Source organism: Pleurodeles waltl, chromosome 5 (assembly GCF_031143425.1).
Source record: "Pleurodeles waltl isolate 20211129_DDA chromosome 5, aPleWal1.hap1.20221129, whole genome shotgun sequence".
In the NCBI taxonomy this organism is placed as follows: Eukaryota; Metazoa; Chordata; class Amphibia; order Caudata; family Salamandridae; genus Pleurodeles; species Pleurodeles waltl.
In genome coordinates, this window is record NC_090444.1 from 446684834 (window position 1) to 446708121 (window position 23288).

General features: G+C 43.8%; 1 protein-coding gene across 2 annotated transcripts in view; it reads left to right on the plus strand.

Annotated features, from left to right (window-relative positions):
• ACTR2 (actin related protein 2) overlaps positions 1–11908 on the plus strand; it is a 167446-nt gene extending 155538 nt beyond the window's left edge. For both annotated transcript variants that reach the window (XM_069234264.1, XM_069234265.1), the window contains exon 9: positions 8474–11908. In XM_069234264.1, the coding sequence (XP_069090365.1) occupies positions 8474–8644 (171 nt within the window). In that variant the 3' untranslated portion in view covers positions 8645–11908. The remainder of the gene's footprint in view (positions 1–8473) is intronic.
• The last annotated feature ends 11380 nt before the right edge of the window (positions 11909–23288 follow it).

Here is a 23288-nt window from a genome sequence, read left to right on the forward strand (position 1 = left end):
CAATCTACTCAGCGCCTTGATACCCTCACAGGTGACAAGCAGCGCTCTACAAATCCATCTTACCTTACATTACATTACAACAATGTAGAAAAAACCTTTAATTTTAGTTACCTTTACTGTTAGTTAATGCATGTGGGTGCATATTTTTGGATGTAAAAGGATGTTTGTTGATGATGGCAGGTAGTTTGTGGATGACTGCAGCATGCATTAGCTACCTAACAGGTTGACCTTTGCATTGGAGACCTTTAGGTTGAGCCCACCTTCCCCAGATACTATGCTCTGATGTCTAGTCTTTAAGAGGCTTAAACTGGTCCTTAAACCCTCAAGGAGGTAGGTAGATTCTGTTTTCATATGTGTGAGGGCAGAAAATGGGCAGTGGCCTCAAAGAAAGTTCATGAGTCAATAAGGTATAAATCGAAATGGAAAGTAAATGGTAGAAGCAGGTCATTGCTGCTGCCTTAAGAATGAGACATATTTGTCCTGTCATACTGAGTCATTTAAGGGGCTCTGGTGCTAGTCGGCGCTGCCAATAATGTATTCTACTTCTCCTGAATGAAGATTCCTCCTCATCCCCCAACAAAAAGATGACTTCAACTACTGTGCTTGCGGTCTGAGGCATACCTTGCAAACATCCACATTGTTTTGGATCACCGTTTATTGTTACAGCTGTGCTACCACAGGCTGTAGATCGGTAGTAGTACAGCTGGTGCTGGGGATGTTTTCTTAAGAGTGAATGTGCACAGTATGTTTTGAACATTTTTTCAAAGTACCTGATTTAATTGAAGACCTTACATCTCTGATCATAGTGCTTGGAAGGACCATAGCACATGTTTGCAGTGGTGGAAATCCAAATTGTCTGAGCCTTACAAACAGATAGAAATAATGGAAGAAAAGTTTTGATCATGATAAGGAGCTTGCAAATGAAGTCAGAGGAAGAGTTTAGGTTAAGTGGGGAGAGGCCAACAGGGGTCCCATGGAGTGAAGAATTTAGTTAGTTGTTTGGTGAGCTTTTTTTGGTTTACATACACCTTTTCTAGGTATACATTTTTGATGATATGACTGACATATTGCAACTGGTGCTGTGATGCTTATAAGTTTGAGCAAATTATAGTCATGAGAGTTTCTCATGGATTTTTGTTTCCATCAGGAGAGCTGTTGGTACATGTATTGTTTTTTTTTGGACCTTGATTTGTGTTCAGATCACATCAGCCATACTTTCATCAGTCACTGAATTATTAGGTATGCATAAGAACCCTTGGGAATGGCAGTATAGGGCTACTTTTATTGGTTTTGCTAAGGAGGATGTTGAGCAAGCTGTTGATGTTGTCCTCAGTTGCACATAGGATGTAGGGGTTCTAGGCAAATTGTTGATGTGGGATTGTATGGTTGTCTTGATGTCAAAAATATATATTTGACCCAAGTACAATTTTGGTATGGAAGGGAAAATGTCAGTGATGAAAAGGATGAACGAATGACGGTATACCTTGGGATGATAAGATAAGGTGTAGGTCAAGGGAGCTCATTGTAGGTTTTGGAGGGACAGGTCTATACCAAATGTTCCGACTAGTCATTGACTCTACAAATTAGCTTCATTTTAAGTCACTATTGTAGGGAGCTGGCTCTGTATATACTATATCAAAATGAGATATAGTGTGCACAGAGTCCAGGGGTTCTCCAAGAGGCTTGACAGAGGCAATAATAGATAATACTAATGCTCTATTTGTGGTAGTGTGGTCGAGCAGTTAGGCTTATCAGAGGGTAGTGTTAAGCATTTGTTGTACACACACAAACAATAAGTGAGGACACACACTCAATGACTTAACTCCAGGGTAATAGGTTTTTACATAGAAAAATATTATTTTGTTAATTTATTTTGAGAACCACAAGATTCAGGTTGCAGGTAAGTACATTAAATGAAAGGTACTTTGCATAGTAATCCTTAGAACTTTGAACCAAAAAAGTAATGTACACAGTTTTTCATAAAATGGCCATAAGCTATTTTAAAAGTGGACAATAGTAAGTGCAGTTTTCAACAGTTCCTGGGGGAGGTACGTACAGATTAGTTATTACGGTAAGTAAAGCACTTACAAGTTTAGTCTCCGGGGCATAGGTAGCCCACTGTTAGGGGTTCAAGTCAACCCCAAACACCCAGCAATACGGGGCTGGTCAGGTGCAGAGGTCAAAGAGGAGCCAAAATAACAAGGGCGCCTATGGAGACGGGGTGCTCCGGTTCCGGTCTGCTGGCTGGTAAGTACCCGTGTCCTCGTACGGCATACCAGGGGGGTTTGGTACAGCACTATGGGTCCCCAAGTAGGCACACAACACACACCCTCAGCGGCACAGGGGCGGACGGGTGCAGTGGGCAAACACAGCGTCGGGTGTTCAATAGGTTTCAATGGAAGGACCCGGTGGTCACTCAGACGTTGCAGGCAGGGTACGGGGGGACTTCTCGGGCCAGCCACCGACTGGGCACTGATGAGGGTCGCCTGCTGGTCACTGCTGTACCAGTGGTCGGTTTCTCACAGGCCTGGGGGCTGTCGGGCAGTGCTTCTCCAGGCGTCGGATATCTACGTCCCGGGCAGTCAGGGAGGTCCTCAGGATTCCCTCTGCAGGCATCGTCGTGGGGATGCAGGGAGGTCAGCCCAGGGTAGACACGTTGTTGGCATCACCTGGGGATCCTCTCTGGGCCGTTGGTTTCTCTGGACACGGGCCAGGGGCATCTGGTGCAAAGTGTTAGGAACTCCGCTTCTGGAGTGAGGTGGGAGTCCCTTTAAAGATGATTTCTTCTTTTGTGGTTGGACAGGTCTGCTGTCCAGGGGAGTTCTTGATCCTTCTTAGGTGCAGGGCAGTCCTCTGAGTCGTCAGAGGTTTCTGGGCCCGCAGGATGCGTCGCTGGTGCAGGTTCTCTGAAGTAGGATACAGGCCAATAGGGCTGGGGCCAAAGCAGTTGTCGTCTTCCTTCTCCTCCGCGGGGTTTTTCAGCTAAGTAGTCCTTTTTCTTTGTAGATCCTCAGGAATCTGAAATCCTGGGTTCAGGTTCGCCCCTAAATACTAAATTTAGGGATGTGTTAAGGTTAGAGGGCAGTAGCCAATGGCTACTGTCCCCGAGTCTGGCTACACCCTCCTTGTACCCACTCCCTGTGGGGAGGGGGGGGGCACATCCCTATCCCTATTGGGCCTAATCCTCCAAAGCAAGATGGAGGATTTCTCAAGAAGGGGGTCACTTCAGCTCTGGACACCTTAGGGGTGGCCTGGCTGAGGGGGTGACTTCTCCTTGTTTTTCTCATTACCCCTCTGGACTTGCTGCCAAAAGTGGGGCTTTGTCGGGGGCTGGGCATCTCCACTAGCTGGAGTGCCCGGGTGCATTGTAACAGGAACCCTGAGCCTTTGAGGCTCACTGCTAGGTGTTACAGTTCCTGCAGGGGGAGGTGTGAAGCACCTCCACCCAGTGCAGGCTTTGTTTCTGGCCCCAGAGAGCACAAAGGCTCTCACCCCAGGGGGTCAGAAACGTGTCTCTCAGTGGCAGGCTGGCACAGACCAGTCAGTCCTGCACTGGAGGATTGGGTAACATACAGGGGGCATCTCTAAGATGCCCTCTGTTTGCACTTTTTAATAAATCCAGCACTGGCATCGGTGTGGGTTTATTATTCTGAGACGTTTGATACCAAACTTCCCAGTGTTCAGTGTAGCCATTATGGAACTGTGGAGTTCATTTTGACAAACTCCCAGACCATATCCTTGATATGGCCACACTGTACTTACAATGTCTATGAATGGACTTAGACACTGTAGGGGCATATTGCTAATGCTGCTATGTCCTCATCTGTGGTATAGTGCACCCTGCCTTAGCGCTTTAATACCTGCTATAGGGGTGACTTACCTATGCCACGGGCAGTATTTTGTGTTCATGGCATCCTGAGGGGAATGCCATATCGAATTTGCCTTTTTCTCCACACAATCTGCACTGGCAGTGTGCATGTGTTAGGTGAGGGGTCCCTTAGGGTGGTACAACACGTGCTGCAGCCCTTAGGGACCTTCCCTGGTCACAGGGCCCTTGGTACCACTGGTACCTTTTACAAGAGACTTATCTGTGTGCCCGGGGTGTGCCAATTGTGGAAACAATGGTACATTTTTTGTGAAAGAACACTGGTGCTGGGGCCTGGTTAGCAGGGTCCCAGCACACTCTGTCAAGTCAGCATCAATATCAGGCAAAAAGTGCCTGCAACAAGGAGCCATTTTCCTACAACTATAAATAAATGTCTGGATATCCAGAAACTTTGGTCTGAACCCCACCCTCAAACTGCAATGGAAACCCATGGTATAGGCCAGGGGTCTTCAACCGTTTCTGTAGTGAGAGCTACTTTTGATCTGTTAAAATCATCATGAACTAATAAAGGCTGAGCAACTTGTGTGTCATTCCCAGAGTCTTCCCATTCCCAACTCCATTGACTAGAGATAGAGATACCAATTTAGTGTCTGCAATGCACAGTATGAAATCAGAAAGCCTGGTGTTAGTCCTGGTTTCCCACTTCAACAAATTGTGGGCTCCTGACTTCTGAAGTAACCAGCTTAGCAGACTACATTCATAAGAAATCATACGGACCTGCAGAGTTGTTAAAAGCAGCCACCATACTAAAAACCATAAACAGCTGACTCTCACACCTTTACATTCCCCCACACTGCTACATTCCATAACTCGGTAACCGCACCTCCGTGATCATCATGGGCAACATGGAAACACTTTCCATATATGATCACACAAAAAAGATAAGACCTTTGCAACTACTTACCCTACATGTATTAGCTTGCTGACCATGTAGGTAAGTGCTCCAGTGCCCCCACATAAGGGTAGTGAGCGCTATATAAATGCTGCAATACAATTATTTTATTACATCATGCCTCCTATTTCTACATGATCACACATTGGAACCTTGAAATGCCAGAGTTCAGGGTGTGCATCGTACGAAAATCTCTCCTGACATATTATAAAATTGCTCCATGTAATAATAGCCAATGCCACATGTATGGTGCACATGACTTGCCACTCAGTTCATTAATATAGCGGTATCACCAGGGATGGTTGTAGTCCATGATGGTTTCGTGTTCAGAGGTTATCAAAATGCCTCTCGATGTAGTGATATATAATCTGATGTTCATATGAAATGTTTCGGCATGTAGGAGAAATAAACATTATCATTTTTAGAAGATTTTATCATATGTATGTATGACTTTTGTGTCACTGTTTGCATTATTTTTAAGTCATTGCTCATGCAAGGAAGGGGTCAAAGAACGCCCATTCTCAGCTCTCACTGTTAAGTTGTTAGCGTTCTTTACAACTGTAGATTATGACTGCTGCAAGGGTGGGGTACTTATTTAAATGTGATAAATTTAAAGCGAAGTGTTAAGCCAATATATTCATTTGCCATAAAATGAATGCTTCATTTTAAATTTCTCTCATTATATCATTAAATTAAAGCATCGTTTTGCATGAACTTTTTTTTTTTTTTATAAAGCACCTCTTGGAAGTTCTCACTGGGCACGAACCAGAGGCAGGAACTTAAATTTAGATTTCTCCCATTATTTCATTAAAATGTTATGAAAAGATACATAAAATGATGTTCCTGGTTCTGGTGTTTGGCCAGGAACAACTTGCAAGGTACATTATTAATTTAAAATAAAAGGTACATGTGAAATTTTGTTTTAATTTAATGATTAAATCATAACGGTATTTGAAATATATATTTTTTTTAAATAAACAAAGTCCTGCTTGTATTTCAGATGCCTTGAATAAAGCAGCGCACAGGCATCTTTTTTTTCTTTTTTAAATAAAGTTTTTCTTGGCCATAAACCTGATGTCTGTCTGGTTGTGCCTAAGGTGGCAAGCTCTGCATCTTCTGCGCTGTGGTATGTAAAGGCAATTGTTCCTTCATGGCTGCAGATCCGGCTGGCAGGTCAGGCAGGATCAAAGCGAGATGCTGGACAGCAGAAGGCAGGCATCATGGGTCTCTGTGGGCAGGCTAACACCACTCATGCTAGGCCAACACCAGCTGCATTGCCCACCCCAGATAGGTGCAGATAGCCAGTGGGGGCAGCTGGTTCGTATGATGAAGAACTAGGACAGACAAGAGGCATCAAAAGGCCTAAAAAATAAACAAAACGACAATGATAGGGCACTAAAGTGTTAGTCAAGCCATGAACCAACCGGTTGGAGAACCTTGTTCTCTGCATTTAATTTGGGTGAGGCAGTTAGATAGGAGGGCAAGGTCATGTGAGATCTCATTATTCTGGGGTTGGTTGAGTATCTGCTGTATCTTTATTGAAGGTGATGCCAGTGAAGTACCCAGAACATTGAGAGTTCCTCAAAAGAGGTGAGGATTGTTTCACGCATGCTGGGTTTGGTAGTGAGGGTAGTGGAGGATACCTTTGAAACTGAAAGTAAATGATGTTGATGATTTTGCTTTTGGATGTGGGGGAGGTATGTTTTGCAGTGGAGTAAGGTATTAAGGTGGTAATCCCTTTGGGTACATTCGACACTACCTCCCTTGCTGAGCTATGGTCCTTGTAGTAGTAAGTTCAAAAATATGTGGAATGAAGAGGTTCTTACTTGGTGTCAGCAAAGCTACAACGAAGAAAGCCGAAATGTAGTCGAGTGACCTTATTTTGAGTACTTATACCACAGTCATCTGTTTGTGATTAGAAGTGTCCATTTGAGATTGGTGTTGGGGGAGTTATTGTTGAGTGTAATCAGTTTTGGTTCAAACTACTCTTTTGCCGGTGGGGTAGATGACTGTCAGTTGTAGGTGAGGCCTCAAAGTTGTGGCGGGAAAGCCTTTAATCGATGGTCATGGGCATAATGTATGACTGGTTGATCATTGCCAGGAGTTGTCTTCTGATCTGTTGGTGTTTTTGTATGGTATATGAAAAGTGAGTAGTGTGGTATAAGGGTTTATTGTGAGAAGGTGGTTTTAGGTATCACAGTGATGGGTTACTTCTCGCTAATTTTGGGCAGGGCCTATAAATATGTTACAGGCATTGGATATATGTGGGATACTCAAGCAGGTAGAGTAGTACAGAAAAGACCATTTTGGGTATATGCAGACAAACTTTTCCATTCAGAATGTAACAGAAGAGGTATTCTTAGATGTTAGTGGTTTGCTACTTCTAGGTTTGATTGGTGTATTTAAAGAAAACAAAGGATAGACGTACATTTTTTAGCGTAAGCATACAGTGTCGTCATGGCATTCTGGGATTTGTTGGAATTCTATTTTCATGATTTCTTGGGGTCAGATGTGCTTTGTGCAGTTGCTCCGTGAAGTAGGATTTCCTAGGTCGGGGTTGAAGTTGGGTGCAAGTCATGTCCATTTTTTTCTGTGGTTCGTGTGCAAGGGTAGTGGAAGCAAATCAGTTTTGAGAAGATTCATAGTCTGACATAGTCAGAGGAGGATACACATTACTGAAACCAAAAAAGTAGTGGTGTTGGCAGATGCACGGCTTTCTTAAACGAAGAGTGCAAAAAGACCTTGAGAAAAGATGCTGCAACTGGCGTGTCGCATACTGTGCTATCTTGATTGAAAATTCCAGCTTTGCCATAAGAGGCATGAAAACGAGGCCTTTACATATCGGAAGCAAGGGAGCTCAAACAGTTTAACATGGAAATAACTAAATGGCTGCAGGTTAAACCACATGGCGTTCGATATGTGCCGACATAAATCGCACACATTCACATAAGGAGTATCCAAATTAGCCGTGGCATCTGGAGGACGTTAGCCTCCCTTAAATATAGATATCACTATATCTCAAATGACAAACGCCTGCCAAGATAGAGTTTACTGTGAAAGTAACAGAACTGCAACTTCATAATAACTTCCACCGTCTGATGTCTTGGAGGCAGTGGAGTATGCCTGAAGGAGGAGACAAGTCTGGTTAAGAGAAGGCACATGTGGCTGTCACAATTGTCCTGCGGGAATTTATCCATTTAACAAATAATTCAAGGGGTCACAAGGCTGCAAAAACTCCACAGAGGAGTTGGACACCTGCTGTGCAAATGTTTCCATATCACATTTTTGTTTCCTTTGAGAAGCATCTTCATCGGTTCAACTCTGAAGATGACTGCATTGTGTGACACGTCCTGTCACTGTAAGAGGTTGTGGTTTAAACAGCCACTGGGCCCTTTAAAATCTAATGTATTAAAATGAAACTGTGCACCCTATGGACTTTGTTATTTAAAACACGAGAGGAACCTTGAGTAGTGGATTTGCACCCTTAAAGTATGCATACCACCCTGGGGGCCGGGTGGGGGGGAGGGGGAAATGGTATCTTAAACATTCCTGCTTTTAGTGGAAACCTTAGTGACAACAATATGGGTGATTTCACCCATATTGTTGTAATTAAACCCAGAGCACATTAGCTGTTGCATGACTGGGACGATAAGGTAAACGATAACACGTAATCTCTTTTCTCTTCTGCATTTTAGAAATTCAAAATCCGCATCGAGGACCCCCCTCGTCGCAAACACATGGTGTTTCTAGGGGGTGCCGTTCTGGCGGACATCATGAAGGATAAGGACAACTTCTGGATGACCAGAGAGGAGTACGAGGAGAAGGGAGTGCGGGTGCTGGAGAAACTTGGCGTGACTGTGCGGTAATCTGCGAGGCCCCGCCCCCATCGCCTCCCTGTGAGGGCTTCCCCTTCCCAGTCTTTGAACTCCTTCAGCTACATGACACGGAGAAGCCCGCCTGCACCCTTTGACCCCACAGGTCACGGTCTCCTCTGATAGCCTGGGGACGCTTTTGTTCGTTGTTTGTTAATATGGTTAAATTCGACTGTTTAATTTGACCACTTCCATGCAAACAAAAAAAAAAGTCAGGGAAGCCTGTCTGCGCTTTTGTTTTCTCGCCGCTGATGTTTTCGTCTGTGAAGACGGACGCTCTAATACCTCTCACTTTGTCTTTCATTCTCCAGGTGGTCTTCTTTTTGCTGCACTAAATGAACGCTTTTCAGGACAGCTTGCCGCTCCCCCTCCCCTCCTCTCCCCTCACACCCCCTTTTAAGATTGTGATAGGCCTGATTGCACTCTTTACAAACTAAAGGCTTGAAACGGTTACATTGCCAAAAGTCTATAAAGGAAAGTCCTTGCTTTATTTGTCCACATGAACATGTTTTGGGGGCAGGCCACGAATTAACTGTGTTGAAGCTGTGGGGTTTTTCGCTGGGAGCTGATTAGTGTAAGTGTTCTTCAGTTTTGTTTCGAATTTTCTGTAGTCGTTTTTTTCCCATATTGGAACTTGCCATGAGATATTTAGATGCGAACGCGAGAACCAGAGCAGAGTTCCAGGCATGCCCGTATGACCGTAAATGTGCCATGGGTGTGTGAAAGGATCCGACTCGTACGCACCATTCTTAAAAAATCAAAACTTCGGTTACCGGAAAAAATAAAACGTGATAACGTGTGTTTTTGGAAGAACTGCACATGCTTGCCTAGAGTTGGGAATTGTTTTTGTTAAATTTAGCCTTTACCGTAACTGCACCTGGAGCAGCCTTTATAAATGTAAACAATGTGTTCGTATTTGTGCTAAAGGTAAACGAACATGCACTCAAATGAAAACAAAAAAAATTGGTACGAGCTGTTGTTGCCAGTTGGCAAAAATCCCATCACTTCATTTTTCTCCGTTCAGACTTTGAGATCTCGGGGACCGGAATTGAAGTCACAGTTGAAGACTTAAACAAAGGAGCAGATTCAGACAGAATGTCAAAGTTGTACTAAAAATAACCGATCAACTTTTGGCGCACCCATTCCTGTCTTTTCATGCGGTGTAAGGCTGTAGGTGGCATGTACGAGGAAAGCAAAAACGGAATAGTATTTGCCAATTCCCCTCAGTATTCAGAGATTTACAGAAAATGGAATGCGTTCAAATTTGAAGTCCAGTCCCAGGAAAAATAAAGTTGTAGGGGAGAATCAACTCTGTAGGGAAAAAGTAAGTGACAATCCTATTTATGAAAAGAAAAAAAACAACTTTTATTTAATATTTAAATAGGTTGACAGTGAGGACCTTGCTTTTGGTATTAAAAAGTGAAATAATGATATTTTGGCTAACTTTCCCCTGTAGGTAATGCAACATACTGAAATGCTTGCCTCAGCAAAATGTCATGAGTAACATATGTAATCATTTAAGACCCACGGAGCTGTTTTGCTGTTCTTAGCTTGAGCAAATACTTCCTCTGGGCATGCTGGCCATGTCTTGGCACTTACACATATAGTGAGGTGGTAGTACGCATTGGGATCTAGCTTTTGCCTGCTTTTTAAGCTTGAATTAAACAGATTGTGATGTTTGCTCACACAGTCTGTTTGTAAAATGCATTTCTGTGGGGTGGTGAAACATTTTATTAGACAGCCACAAATCATATACATATGTTACTAGTATGTGTGAGTTTTCAGGACCAGAGTTAAACGTTGTTGATCTGAAGAAGGATACTTTCATGGGCCCATGAGCTCAACCAACAAAAATTAGCTTAGTATCAACACCACATTTCTTTTCATCTGGACCAGCAGAGCACTGAGTTTTTCTCATTTTATTTCTCTTTGCAACAAAAATTTATAAAGTAGTTGCCCACTTGTTAAACCAGGGGCCAGTTTCTAGTGACTCATGCTTGGTGTGATTCAGCAGATTAAAAGTGCTGAGAAATGTGCCTCGGGAGTTATTTAAAAGCCTTCTACTTTAAATTGTAATTGTTACTTTGGGGTAATATGAATGGTTCATACAACGGTCACTCCTTCCTCCAGAAATGCCCCCCCTTGCTATAAATTACCCTATATGTCAGGTTGCTTTGTAGATGTTATTTTCTTCCGGCTCACTGTCTAATGTTTATAAACTGGGGCTGTTTGAATGTAGTTTAATACCACAGTGTGTTTAAGTTGCTACAGTATTTTTATTGATACTACCTTAGTACCAGGTGGGCAGCAAAGTTCTCCATGTGTCAGGAGGGTAGGAGTGAGTGCGGTTTTGCTTCCAAGTTACCCCTTCAAGCAACACGTGGTCACATCATGAGGGAAGTAGAGTGGCGAAGTATCATTTGCCTAGTTGGTTCCAGATTTGATGTGCGGTGCACTGTCCCTGTCTCTGATGTGTTGCACGCTCAGTTGTATGTGCTTGGTGAAGACAGGGACAGCACGCTCTAGCATTGGAGAAGAAATGCACTCTCTCAAAGTTTGAGCCGGGACTGATAAGAAAGCATCAGTGATCAAAAATGCAGTAATTTAACTGTTCAAATCTGCAACCCCATCTTTCTGTGGAACGAGTCACATGTTAAAGATAGGGAACCTCCGCAGGCAGATGCAGTGTGTAACTGCACCCACCTGCATGGGAGTGTCTGCAGTAACCCTTGGATCCTTGCGCTCCCCGTCTCACTACCCTTAGGAGAGCAAATGTGCAGAGGTGAACCTGCCCCCGCCTACCCTCCACGGATAATACCGACCAACATTTGCACTGGTGTGATCTACATCGCATTGAAGGGTCTGCACAGACGTCTGCAGTCATTCTATAATACAGGGTGAACAAAGAGAGCCACAAACCACTGCTGACTTTTATGCATAATAATATGGCCATAGAGTGTCAGTACAAGTTAAGTATTCTCTTCATGCAATGGATAACCTGCGGTGAAATGTGGATTGTGTGTAGTAAATGTTTAGCTACCATTTTCTGTCTTGCCACTATTTCATAATGATAGGCGCCCAATACTTCTCCCTTTTGAATAAAACTTCAGGATTCATTTTGGGCTTCATTTGCAGCCCTTAGCATATTGAATGTGGTTATCTTAAAGAACAAACTTGGTCAAACAACAATGTTCAGTTTACAAAATTATATCCATGCAGCTCTCTTCAGGTTAAAAATAAAAACAATTTTCTAAGTAATTTTATGTCTGTTTCCTATTTTGTTGTATGTGCTTCAGTGACCATCACACTTTTTAGTTTTAGAGTTTTTCTCTTTGCCCTTTTCTTGTCCCCCTATCTACCATTTCATTTTGCCAGAGTTCAAAGGTTTGTGTAATGTTTTTACCTTTTTGCTCTTTTTAAATAATTTACTGTGCCAATGTGCAACGTTTAGTTGCTTTTGTGTGTCAGTCGTTTTATAGAAGGTAGTAGGAACAATAAGCTATTGCACTATCCTCTTTTTTTCCTTCTTTCTCGGAATGCAGTGTAAATTAGTGTTTGTACGGGAGGTAGAGACCTTGAAAAAACTTTATCCACAGCTTTGTTTGCATTTTTACCCTCTTTCATTATCTCCAAAATGTTCTCTAACACTTGACAAATGATGATGTTAACAAGGTACCAAAATAATGTTTGAATCTGTGATACACGATGTCTCTCAAAGATCCATTAGACCAAGGTGAAAATCGTCGACATTTGTCCATTCATTACAAATTACAAAAATGGAAAATAAGCTACAAACTTGGATTGCTGTGAAGTTCAAATGGTTCAGATACTCTTGTGGTTTATTGGTCTAATCCATCAACTTTAAGAATCTTTGCTTGACCTCGTGGTCACAGATTCAAATCGTTATAGGTCCACTCAGCCTTTCGTCATTTTGAGGTTGATAACATAAGCAACATAGAGTTGGGTAACAATAAACAACTATTATTCGATTCCAAAATGCCCCAAAGTGTGAACATGCACTTTATTCTATCAGTAGTAATAAGAGAATGAGTACACACATTTCCCCACACTCAGGCGATGCTGAATATACACGTGCCAGCTTTCAAAGAAACGCAGTCTTTCATTGCCTAACCACTGGACTTCCCGATATCCAGGTTATTATTTCTTTGAAGAAGGCATTTGCACGGATGAAAGATTATTCAGCATTTTGGTACTCAAGCCAGCTCCAAACGCCTCCAAACTATAACATTTTCACCCTCTAGGCCATCCTGTCTGGATTCCCCGTTCTATCTGGTCAATCTATTTGCCGCAGAACACATTTCATTAGTACATCCAGACACATCCTGCCTCTTTTTACACACAACACAATTTTTACGCAGTACATAAACAGAAAATGTATCTATGATGTTGCAACACACAATGGCCAGTGCACATGAACACTCCCATCGGCACCAGACACTATAAAGAAACTATCCAAATATAGACACCCCATTTTCATAATCTTTTTCATATCTGAGTGAGTAGTTTTCTATAAAAAGACAACCATTTCCCGTTCTTCATTTATTTGGACTGTAAGTTGATTCAGCTGTTGACACTGTGTTGGCAATTCATACTTTACCACATCCCCGAGCAGCCTACAGGTCTTCCTCACATACCGCTTTCACAATCTTTTGGAAACCATTTGTTGCAACTTTTTATGGCAACATTTCTTGCCTTCTTTCAGCAACCCTTTTCACCTCACCCAAGTCAAGATCCATCTCTTCGTTCCTTCCTAATGATACTAAACTCAATTGTATCTTCTATTCCATCCTCTTCATAGCAAAAGTACTTTCACAGTGTGTCACCAATACCAAAACTGTATCTCCATCTATCTTTAGCCAAAGTGACATTTTGGGATGGGTGAGCAGGAGGTGGTAAAATTGCCAGTCAAAACTGTATGTTTCAAATCAATGAAATTATTGTTTTGGTGGAAGGTACTATAAATATGTTCCAGATTTGTATGTGCTTGCCAGGTCCTACAGCATCCTATGTTAAGGTCTCTCAGCTGCCCCACTTACTCAAAGATGTTCATCTGCAATGTCCCCAGATAGGTTAAATAGGATGTCTTGATCAATTCAAAGCCCTCTCCCCACCTAGAAAATAATTCAATTAGTGTTATTACTCAGTATTTAATACAAAATTCCAAATTATATCCTTATACAATATTTTGAAAGGTCATCGAGGCACATATTCTCCATCAAACCTAATCTTGTAAGTGATCTCTGTATCTGAAAGTAGACCTAATTAATATTCTCAGTCATGATTCATTGCTTTTCAAAATCGTAGTTCTACTTGATTTTTTCCACCATTGGTGTTTATAGTGGTGGTAACACTTCTGTAAGTTGGTCGAAAAAATGCACATTAGCAATTTCACATGTTGAAATCCTGTTAGAAGCTTAAAACAAGCGTTTTCAGTGCTATGAGTCTTGCATTTGCTCGAATTAGAGTTGTTAGCGTTGTAAACTCCTAACCGGACTTTCTTGCCATATAAATTGAAAATGAAAAGTAAAGCAGTTTCACATAAGCGAGCCAATTCACAGCTCCACGGCTGCCATGAGCATCCACGCGAAGGAAAGACACAAAAAGAAAAAAGTTTTCTTGCAGTAAAACGTATTGGCAAAAGTGCAATTAGCTATGTAACAGGGGCAGTGGCCAAGGCGGTAACAAAACCTCCCCATGGAGGGACAAACATATACCATTTACCAGTGTCATCAAAGGATTTTTGTAAGGCAAGCCCACAAACGAGTGGTAGTGAAGGGCGTGGTTAAAAGCCCAGATATATACCAACACATCGGAAAAGCATCGCTTGCGCGCTGCTATGCTCAACCTAAAAATAGCCCATTCCTTAAAGAACAGACATCTAAAAGGGAAGGGGGAAACGGATATAGAATGGCCACGTTCCCCTGACACCATATGATCCAAGTATTAGTAAAGCTAGGAGGCATGGACTACAAATAACATTGCTTTTTCATTGATTGGCGAGCTTAGACATTCAATTACTTAACATGCTTACAGTCTGATGCTCATTTTTGCACATGAGCATCTAACCACTCACCATATGACTCATTCATGTACTCACTCACCCTCACTGGTCAATGAAGAAGTACTTTGTGTCAAACGACATGACTACACCTTTGAAGCACCTTGATGTTAGCTCCACCAAAGGCTAACCGGTATAAGGGCTTTGTAATGGGAACGCCTGTGTGCTTGCCACATATGACTACCACCACAGGCAGTCAGGGGGCCTGGCTACATGTTGGGAAAGTGTGTGTGTGTGTGTGTGTGTGTGTGTGTGTGTGTGTGTGTGTGAAGTCCAGTTTGTCCTAGGACATGGCTGCATGTTGGAAAGGCAGTGCTGTGTGCTACACTGAGAGAGCACTGTAGGCGGGTTGTCTAATATGTCTGTGGACATGGCTGCATGTTGGAAAGGCCCTGCTGTGAGCACCACTGACTGTCTAGTGTTTCCTTGGGGGTGGCTGCATGTTGGAAGTCCCTGGTGTGTGCGTGTACCACTGAGAGCTAACACAACATGCAGCCCAGCGATTCAAAGTTATCACAAAACTTCCCAATTTTAGCCATTAAAATCCTTTTGTGTTTAGAAAGAGTAAATAGGATGTCCTGGTAAACAACTAATAAATATAACAGATTTCATTGACAGCAGTATAAATTATAGCATACAGTTTTCTGTAAAAATTAACCTTAAATCCTCTTAAGTTAATCATGGATGTCACCTGGTTTCCTACATCCCAACCCTTTCATTAGAGTGGCCCTCTGTCATATGAACTTCACAAACCCTACCCCCCCTTCCCATTTTAGTTCATGAACATTCCTTCTCTGAATAGTTAGGCACGTGATGTTATGTGTGACGCTTTGCTGTCCTCATGCCATTTTTTAGGTGACCTCCTTGAAGTTTATAATGTTTAGCAGATGTCTCTTCTTCTCTTTTATGCTACTAAACTGTTTATTCTAATCCAAGTTATCTCCATTGCCTAGCTACTGTTTTCCATTTTAATTTGGGCCCCAACATATACCTCATTAGAATGTGTAAAATAGCATGTAATCCTCTTGACTGTCTTGTTTCCACCCCACATCTCTTCCTTGTTTCACCTGTACTGTCTTTTAATATGTCCTCATTTTGACCTTTGCGTATGGTTAATTTCTGATGTCACTGTCTGCTCCATTGCCATTCATCTCTCTTCATACAAGAAAGAAATTCCAGATTAAATTCGCTGACTGATTGCCAGATATGTTTTGCCCTCCAGTGCTTGCATCCTTGAGACTAATGCATGACTGGCTCTATATTTTTCCATAGCTGCCCAGAAGAGGACTTGAATGTAAAAACCCACCCTACCTAAATAGTACTAAAACCCCTTGTTATGTAATGAATACCTTCCTCACCATGTTATTGGTGGCACTAAATTCTAGCCACACTGACCTTTTTTGTTTTCCTGTGAGAGAGGCCTTCCCTTTCTGTGATAAAAATAATCAAATCCCATTTACTGGTAGCTTTTGCTTCCCCTATGTCTTCGCTGTGTTGTAGTTGCTTGTTTGCTTTTGTGATAATGATCTTTACAAGAGCATATTGACTATGAAACAAAGTAGTGGTTTCCCTGTATGAAGATTTGTGCAGGGTGACAGATCATATGCATGTAGCCCAAAGGGTTGGTAACCTAGAATCCTTGTTATATTGTTGAACTGGCTGAGGTTGGGAAGTATTCTGCATTCAACTCCTCCCCTCAGTAACTACCCCTACAAACTTCATCATGAAGGCTTTGCTTTCATTTTAGGTTCTGCTTTGGGATGACTCAAGTAAATCTCACTGGACAACAGTTGTCCTTGTCCTCTCCCTTTTGTTTCTGAGTTGGAAAACCCAGCAGGAAATACATATTTTTCGGGTTAGTCAACAGATGATCCTTCATTGGATGTTGAATTATTGCCAGTGCCCTCAACTTTACCTGAATACATTTCCTCTACACACAGTAATTGGTAACCTTCTTAGCTGAAAAACTCAGAAAGCCACTGATCCGGACTGCATCTTTTGAATTCCCTCCAAAGCTGGAAAGAAGCCTGAAAGACCAGAGGAACCACCTGAAATTGTTCTGCCTTTCAAGCAAAACAGGAGCTCTGACTGTGGAGTACTTCATTGAAGGAAAAGCATTAATGCCCAGTTTAGACATAAACTTAGAAGCCATGCTGACCTACGTTGCTGACCACATCACATGACAAAGAACAAGAGCCGTTTTTAATTGCTGATTCTGCCTTGCAGTGTTCCACACTTGTCCTTCCCAGTGCTGGGGTGCTCACAGTGTTGGCCTGCATTATTATGATAGAGGGTAGTCTGCCTGTGACCTAGGCAGTGCAGGGCCTAGGTCACAGGCATTGAATGCCGCTCCACCCCGTCTAAATTGTATAACCTTATCAGTTGTCTTCCTCTTGAAGAGGGACACTCATTTTTCCTGAAATCTGTTGACCAGTTATGAATCATCCAGTATTTAGAGCTAGGCAAGCTGGTCCATGGACCATATGAAGCATCTTACTGTGAGACAGTTGCCTTGTGATGAGTGGTTAAATCATTTGTTGCCCCAGAGCCTAAAATGGTATCTCCTGAATTGCTCCTGGATTCATCCTTACCTGTAGGAGTCACCAGTACTGGAAAAATCAGTTTGTGTAGATTTCAGATACACATCTCTATAAAGTTGAACAACACCCTTGGGTGCCAACCACTTGAAGCTAATCTGCCTCTCAACACCCCTTGCAGGCTTTGGTAGGTTACATAATTTATTCTGTCCTCTTTAAATGTGTTGGTTGCCCTACTTCAGCTATTAATGGGTGGCTAAAATACTTAAAATATCACCAGCCTCATTCCTGTAAGAGTACCTTTTTTTTTGCTACCCCAACACAAACAACCCATTGCATTTTGGTGAAGTTTATTCCGTTTGGGTAGGTGAGTCAGTGGGGCACAGCAGCTGTTATAGCTTATGTTGGGTGGTACCAATGGGAATAATTAGGCAGGTCCTTGGAATTTCCTGCCTGGCCCTTTAGTTCACACCATACTCTTGTGGAAGCATACACACTTTCAGAGTGCTTACGAGGATGTGGAGCTCACAGTAATCACTATTTAATTGTATTTCATTGTGTGTATTGCACTGAAGTGGCATGAATTGCACATGCTGATTAAAAAGGTAGCTTACCAGTTAATACCTATCTTGACTTTCAGTGATGATAAACCTCTGAGCTGGATTTGTCCTTTATTTTAACTGCCCTACACTTTTGGTGTGTAAATTAAGACAGGACGTTTATCTTCACTGTACTTGGTTATATTGTCATAAGGTTGACAAGCCCAAACCTGAGCCCCTGCCTTCAGGAAGCCTGAAATAACAGTTTTCCATCCTAGATATGCTCTCATAGCTGGACCATCCTCAGTATATTTGTATTTTTTTCTACACCTCATTGGTTTCCAAATAATTTCTTCCTCTATTTCCATTTCACATAATTTTCTAGTATTTATTCGTATTTTGAAATCTGCTTCATGAATTGGAATATTCTTCATGGTGTAATATGTGAAAGTGTATCATACATAAATTAAAAGTGTCATCCTGACATAAATCTGTGTCCCATACTGTATTATTTAAAGGCTCCCTTTACTCAGGATCCTGTCTTTTTCATCCTGGCTTTAAATTTCTCATTCATCTTCTCCAGGATAGACAAGCACAAACTCATGAATTTGTGGCGAAGACGAGGGGTGTGGCCAACAACATGGTGGGCTAGATGTGTCCGCAATGAGCTCCGGATGGGGGCCACTGTTAACCTGAATTAATCCTGCCCTTCGCTGCAGATTACGACCTTACCTGATGCATCTGCAGGCGAAACGACTAAACAAGAGGACGGGTGGCTGACAACGGCGACGCTGGGAGATGGAGGGGAGCGCCCGCAGTGACGCAGTCTCCTGGTTAAAATGGCCGTGAGGCTGGGGTTAAACTGAGGGGGCGCATCGGTGCACAGATCCTGAGAAGACAAACATTGGGCCATGCACTTGGAGCTGACCCCCGACGAGTGGCGGTGGTCCGCAGGTGACCCTGGCTGGCCGTGAGAGAGGAAGACTGACGGCCAGCCTCAGACTGGGATGACACATTGCTGCGGATCCACTCTGACCTGCCGATTGTGTGGAAGAGATCGGGGGAGGGTCGCAAGTGGAGGCTGCAGTGGAGGGTTGGGGTAGACCCACTAGCCGGCAGGAAAGTCTGCTGTTGCAGGTGACCTTTGGTAACCCCTCTGGGAGACGCAGAAGACAGTCAGAGGGGAGGCCCGGTGAAACTAAGCTCCCTGCCCCATGCTCCCTGGTGCGGTAAGTGATCCTGCGCTGCCCTCCGCCTGGTTTATTTGAAGGTGGCAGTGTAAAGGCCTTTGAAACCCTCCTGCCCCGCAGGGTGTCTGTTGAGACTGAGCGACGCTTGAAGCAACCCCCACGATTGGGAGTGGATCGGCAGAGCGGCTGGGCATAAACTTTGACCACTTACGCCCAGTAGCTATTCATGTGTTGTGACTGACGACCCTACGGACGGTGAAGGGGTTTGATAGACTCAACATAAGGTCTTGGAGCACTGACTGGGGGAGGACAGGTTCTCCTCTCTACCTGAATTCCTGAATTGTGGCCCCTGAACCAGAGACAGTAGTTGCAAGTAAAGTGGCTGCCGACTGCAGCTCCTTCCTGAGACGCAGGGCCCACATGTGGTGCGGACTGTTAAGGAGGACGTCAGCACTTCGCAGCGAACCCCCTGACACCTCAGCATGGCCAAAGACAAGGAACCAAAGCCCCCAAACAGGGTAGCATTGATAAGTATACAAAAACGATCGACTCGCCTGCCCTGGGCGCCTCCTCTGTTTGTCCCCCGGACACAGCAGACTTGTTACTGGCCATTCAGCGATCCAGTACAGCCCTGGAAACAAAGGTTGATGGTGTGGCATTGGAGGTCTCACTGCTGAGACAAGACATGTGCAAGGTTGCAGAAAGTTACTGCGATGGAGCGGATCTCTGAATTAGAGGACAAGGCCAACACTTGTTGCCGTACAAGCAATTATGAAAGATTTTCTCTGGCGGGTGGATGACGCTGAATATCGCACAAGACCAAACAACCTGTGCTTCGTGGGATTCCCCAAGGGAGCGGAGGGAACCAACATTCCTGGGTCTTGAAGACCTGGACTAAAACTCACTTCCTCTCTGCGGACCTCTCTGCATGCTTTGTGTTCGAAAGAGCTCAGAGAGCATTGGCTCCGAGACTGCCAGTTGGTGCATCTCCATGCGCCCTTATAGCATGTATTTTTTTTTTTTTTTAACTATCACGACAGAGATGTTATTCTCCGGGAAGTGTGAAAGCTGGATAAACTCACTTATGGCTCCTCCGCCATCCTGATCTTCCCAGACTATTCTTGAGAAGTGCAAAAGAAACGCAAATCCTTTGACACCGTCAAGATCAAATTCTGGGCAAGACAACTCAGGTACATGCTGCTGTTCCAAGCCAAACAGAAAGTCATTCATCAAGAAAAAGCATATTTCTTTGATACTCCAGAAGAGGCGTGGAGATGGGTGGTGGAGTGACCTCTGACACTTGCAACCCAGAGGTATATGGCAACAGCGTCTTGGGGCGCTGCATCGGGAGCCAGACCAAAGACGCGGACAACTAAACGTAAAAGAAGAACTCACCTCAAAAAGGCACGAAGTGACCTTCATGGGAACATAACCTGAAAATGCTCTGCAGACAATCCGTCCTTGGAATCTAACACTGAAGCACGTAAGGTGCTGCCCATTCATCCCCGGGAGTACTGCGGGGCCCTCCAACTCACAGAAGAGAGAAGCTGTAGATCGGACCCAGAGGTGGAAGAGAATCCCTCCAGCGAGACCGCACGATTAAGCCAAGCGGAATTGAACATTAGAATGTTGACTAGGGAGATGTACAGAGACACTGAACAGTGACTGTATCGAGGGTAACAAATTGTATCACGGAAGGGGCCCTCCCTTGGCTTTGAGACACGAAAGGCCTGGTTGGGGGCCCTGACTGCTTGGACCCCCCTTTTCTCTCTTCTTATCGTCTTTCTAGCCTTCCTCCTAGATTCTCCTTTTCTCCTCCATTCTTCCTACTTCCCTCTTCATTGCATGAATGGATGTAGTGGCCATCTCTTATGAAGAGAAGTGATCCTGGGCAGCCATCACTGGCTCTAGACACAACTTTGATGGACTTTGTTGAATGAGTGGAGTGATTGACCCCATTTGGGACAATTCTGTTTAATTTGGGGTAAAGATTGGGATAGTGTGGTCTACAGATCCCTTGGACCTGATCCGGCGATATGATTGCCATATGAGAAGAATGTGACAGTAAGCTAGCGGGAGTGGTGTGAGGGGTGGGGAGGGGGACTTGGGAGGGATTATTGCATGTTAATGTTGTTTATCCAATTGTTTAAATCTGTTTATTATGAAGCTGGGAGACAATCTGTTATGCATAGGATGTCTTATGATATGGGTGGGGGGACATACTAGAATATGTTACACCTGTTGCTATGCCTACCTAACACTGAGATAGAGGCACAAGCTGTGCTTACCTGGAATGTCAATGTGTTGGGAAATAAAGTTGAGAGGGTTGGTAGTGACCTTTATAAAATGACAGAAACCAGACATTGTTCTCACGCAAGAGATGCACCTTCACGGTAACTATTGTCACTTCCTTGCCCGTGACGCCTACACCATGCTGGTGCATGCCAGGTTTACCTCTGGCGCAAGAGTAGTGGCTGTCCTTGTTCGGAAGAGTCACCCCTCCCAGGTCAATAAGCGATGGTTAGACCCCAATGGAACATATGCTGCAGTCCAGGGACTTTGGGGTAGGGAGGCAGTCACTGTTATTAGTATGTGTGCACCACCTTGCCTGAAACAGTCCACGTACACTTCCATAGCCAAAATCTTACTGGAAACAGAATCTACACTACATATTATTAGGTAGATTTTAATGATGTACTGACAGCTGCACTAGATAGAACACAAGTAGCTCCCATCCCTGGAGCGCCCAGACCTACGCCCTTGCATCAATTAGCAGACACACTGGGATTAACAGATATATGGAGGCACCATAACCCCAACGCAAGATGTTACTCCTATTTCTCAGGGGCCCGTAAAGTCTTTTCTAGGTTAGATTATATATTTACAATCGCAGGAGAAGTGGGAACGATACAAAGAGAAGAGAACCTTGCGAGGGGACTGTCTGGCCACTCTCCCCTATGGGTTACTATTGGTCGACGCCAGGACTGGTGTTCCAGGTGGAGGCTCAATGCCTGGGAGCTATGGGACGCCACTTTCTTAAAATACAGAGCTGTATTTTAAGGAAATCCAAACCACTGTTAGGTCGGCGGTGACATTGTGGGAGGCATATAAAGCGGTAATAAGAGGCAGAACGCAAAATATTATTGCCTATAAAAAGAAGACCATGTTGGAAGCCCAAAAATCTAGGGAAGATAGATTAACAGCCTTAGAGGCAGTAAACGTAGATGATGCCTCTCTTCTGACAATTAGACAAATGGTGGTCTTGAGGGCTGAATATAAGACGCTAGCTACTAATGAGATTAAATACTACTTCCTTGCCAATCAGGGTCACCTTTATGAGGTTGCTGACAAGGCGGGAAATTGCTGGCATGGGTGAGCCGAAGGGAGTTGGAGGTGCGATGGGTGGCTTTGATAGAGGGCGATGAGGGGAGACTCCAGCGAAGCCATTGCGGCAGAGTTCTCCCGTTTTTATGCAATGCTGTACAGGGAGAGACCGTTAACCACCCAGCCTCAGATAGAAACATACCTAAATGCTATAGATATGCCAATACTCTCTGCAGAGGACTTGGATGATGATTTTACCCTTGCCGAGATTAGACGCAATTGCTAAATTATCTACTGGGAAGACCCTGGGCCCCAACGGTTTCCCGGCTGAATTTTTCAAAAGACAGACGGACCTAGTTGCTCCTCATCTACTTAAACTATATGTTGTAGCGAGGGAGGAGATAATCCTCTCCCGAGACCTGGGAGCCACAATAGTGGTCATCCTCAAACAAGGTAGACCCCTTACACAATGTGGATCATATCGTCCAATCTCGCTTCTTAATGTAAAGACCAAAATTCTGGCTACGGTGCTTGCCACTAGACTTTCAAGGGTCATTGCACCCTTAATCCATAATGATCAAACAGGGTTCATGCTGGGGCGTTCGACTAGAGGGAATCTGCATTGACTTCATAGTTGGATGGGGACGGTAGCCTCCCGCCCTGACCTGCAAGTCTTTGTATCATTAGATGCAAAAAAAGGCTTTTGATACAGTCCTCTGGCCTTACATGATATGTGTCTTACGTAAACTGGGGATTGGGCCTGGGTTCATTGAATGAGTGATCTTACTTTATACAAAGCCCCGTGCAGCAGTCTGGGTTAATGGCAAGTTGTTGGAGGAATTCTCCGTTGGTAGAGGCACTAGACAGGGATGCCCTCTTTCCCCCCTTTTATTTGCCCGTGTGCTGGAGTCCCTAGCCTGTAAGATCTGCGAAAATCCTGACATAAAAGAGTTGAGATCCGCCGGCTCA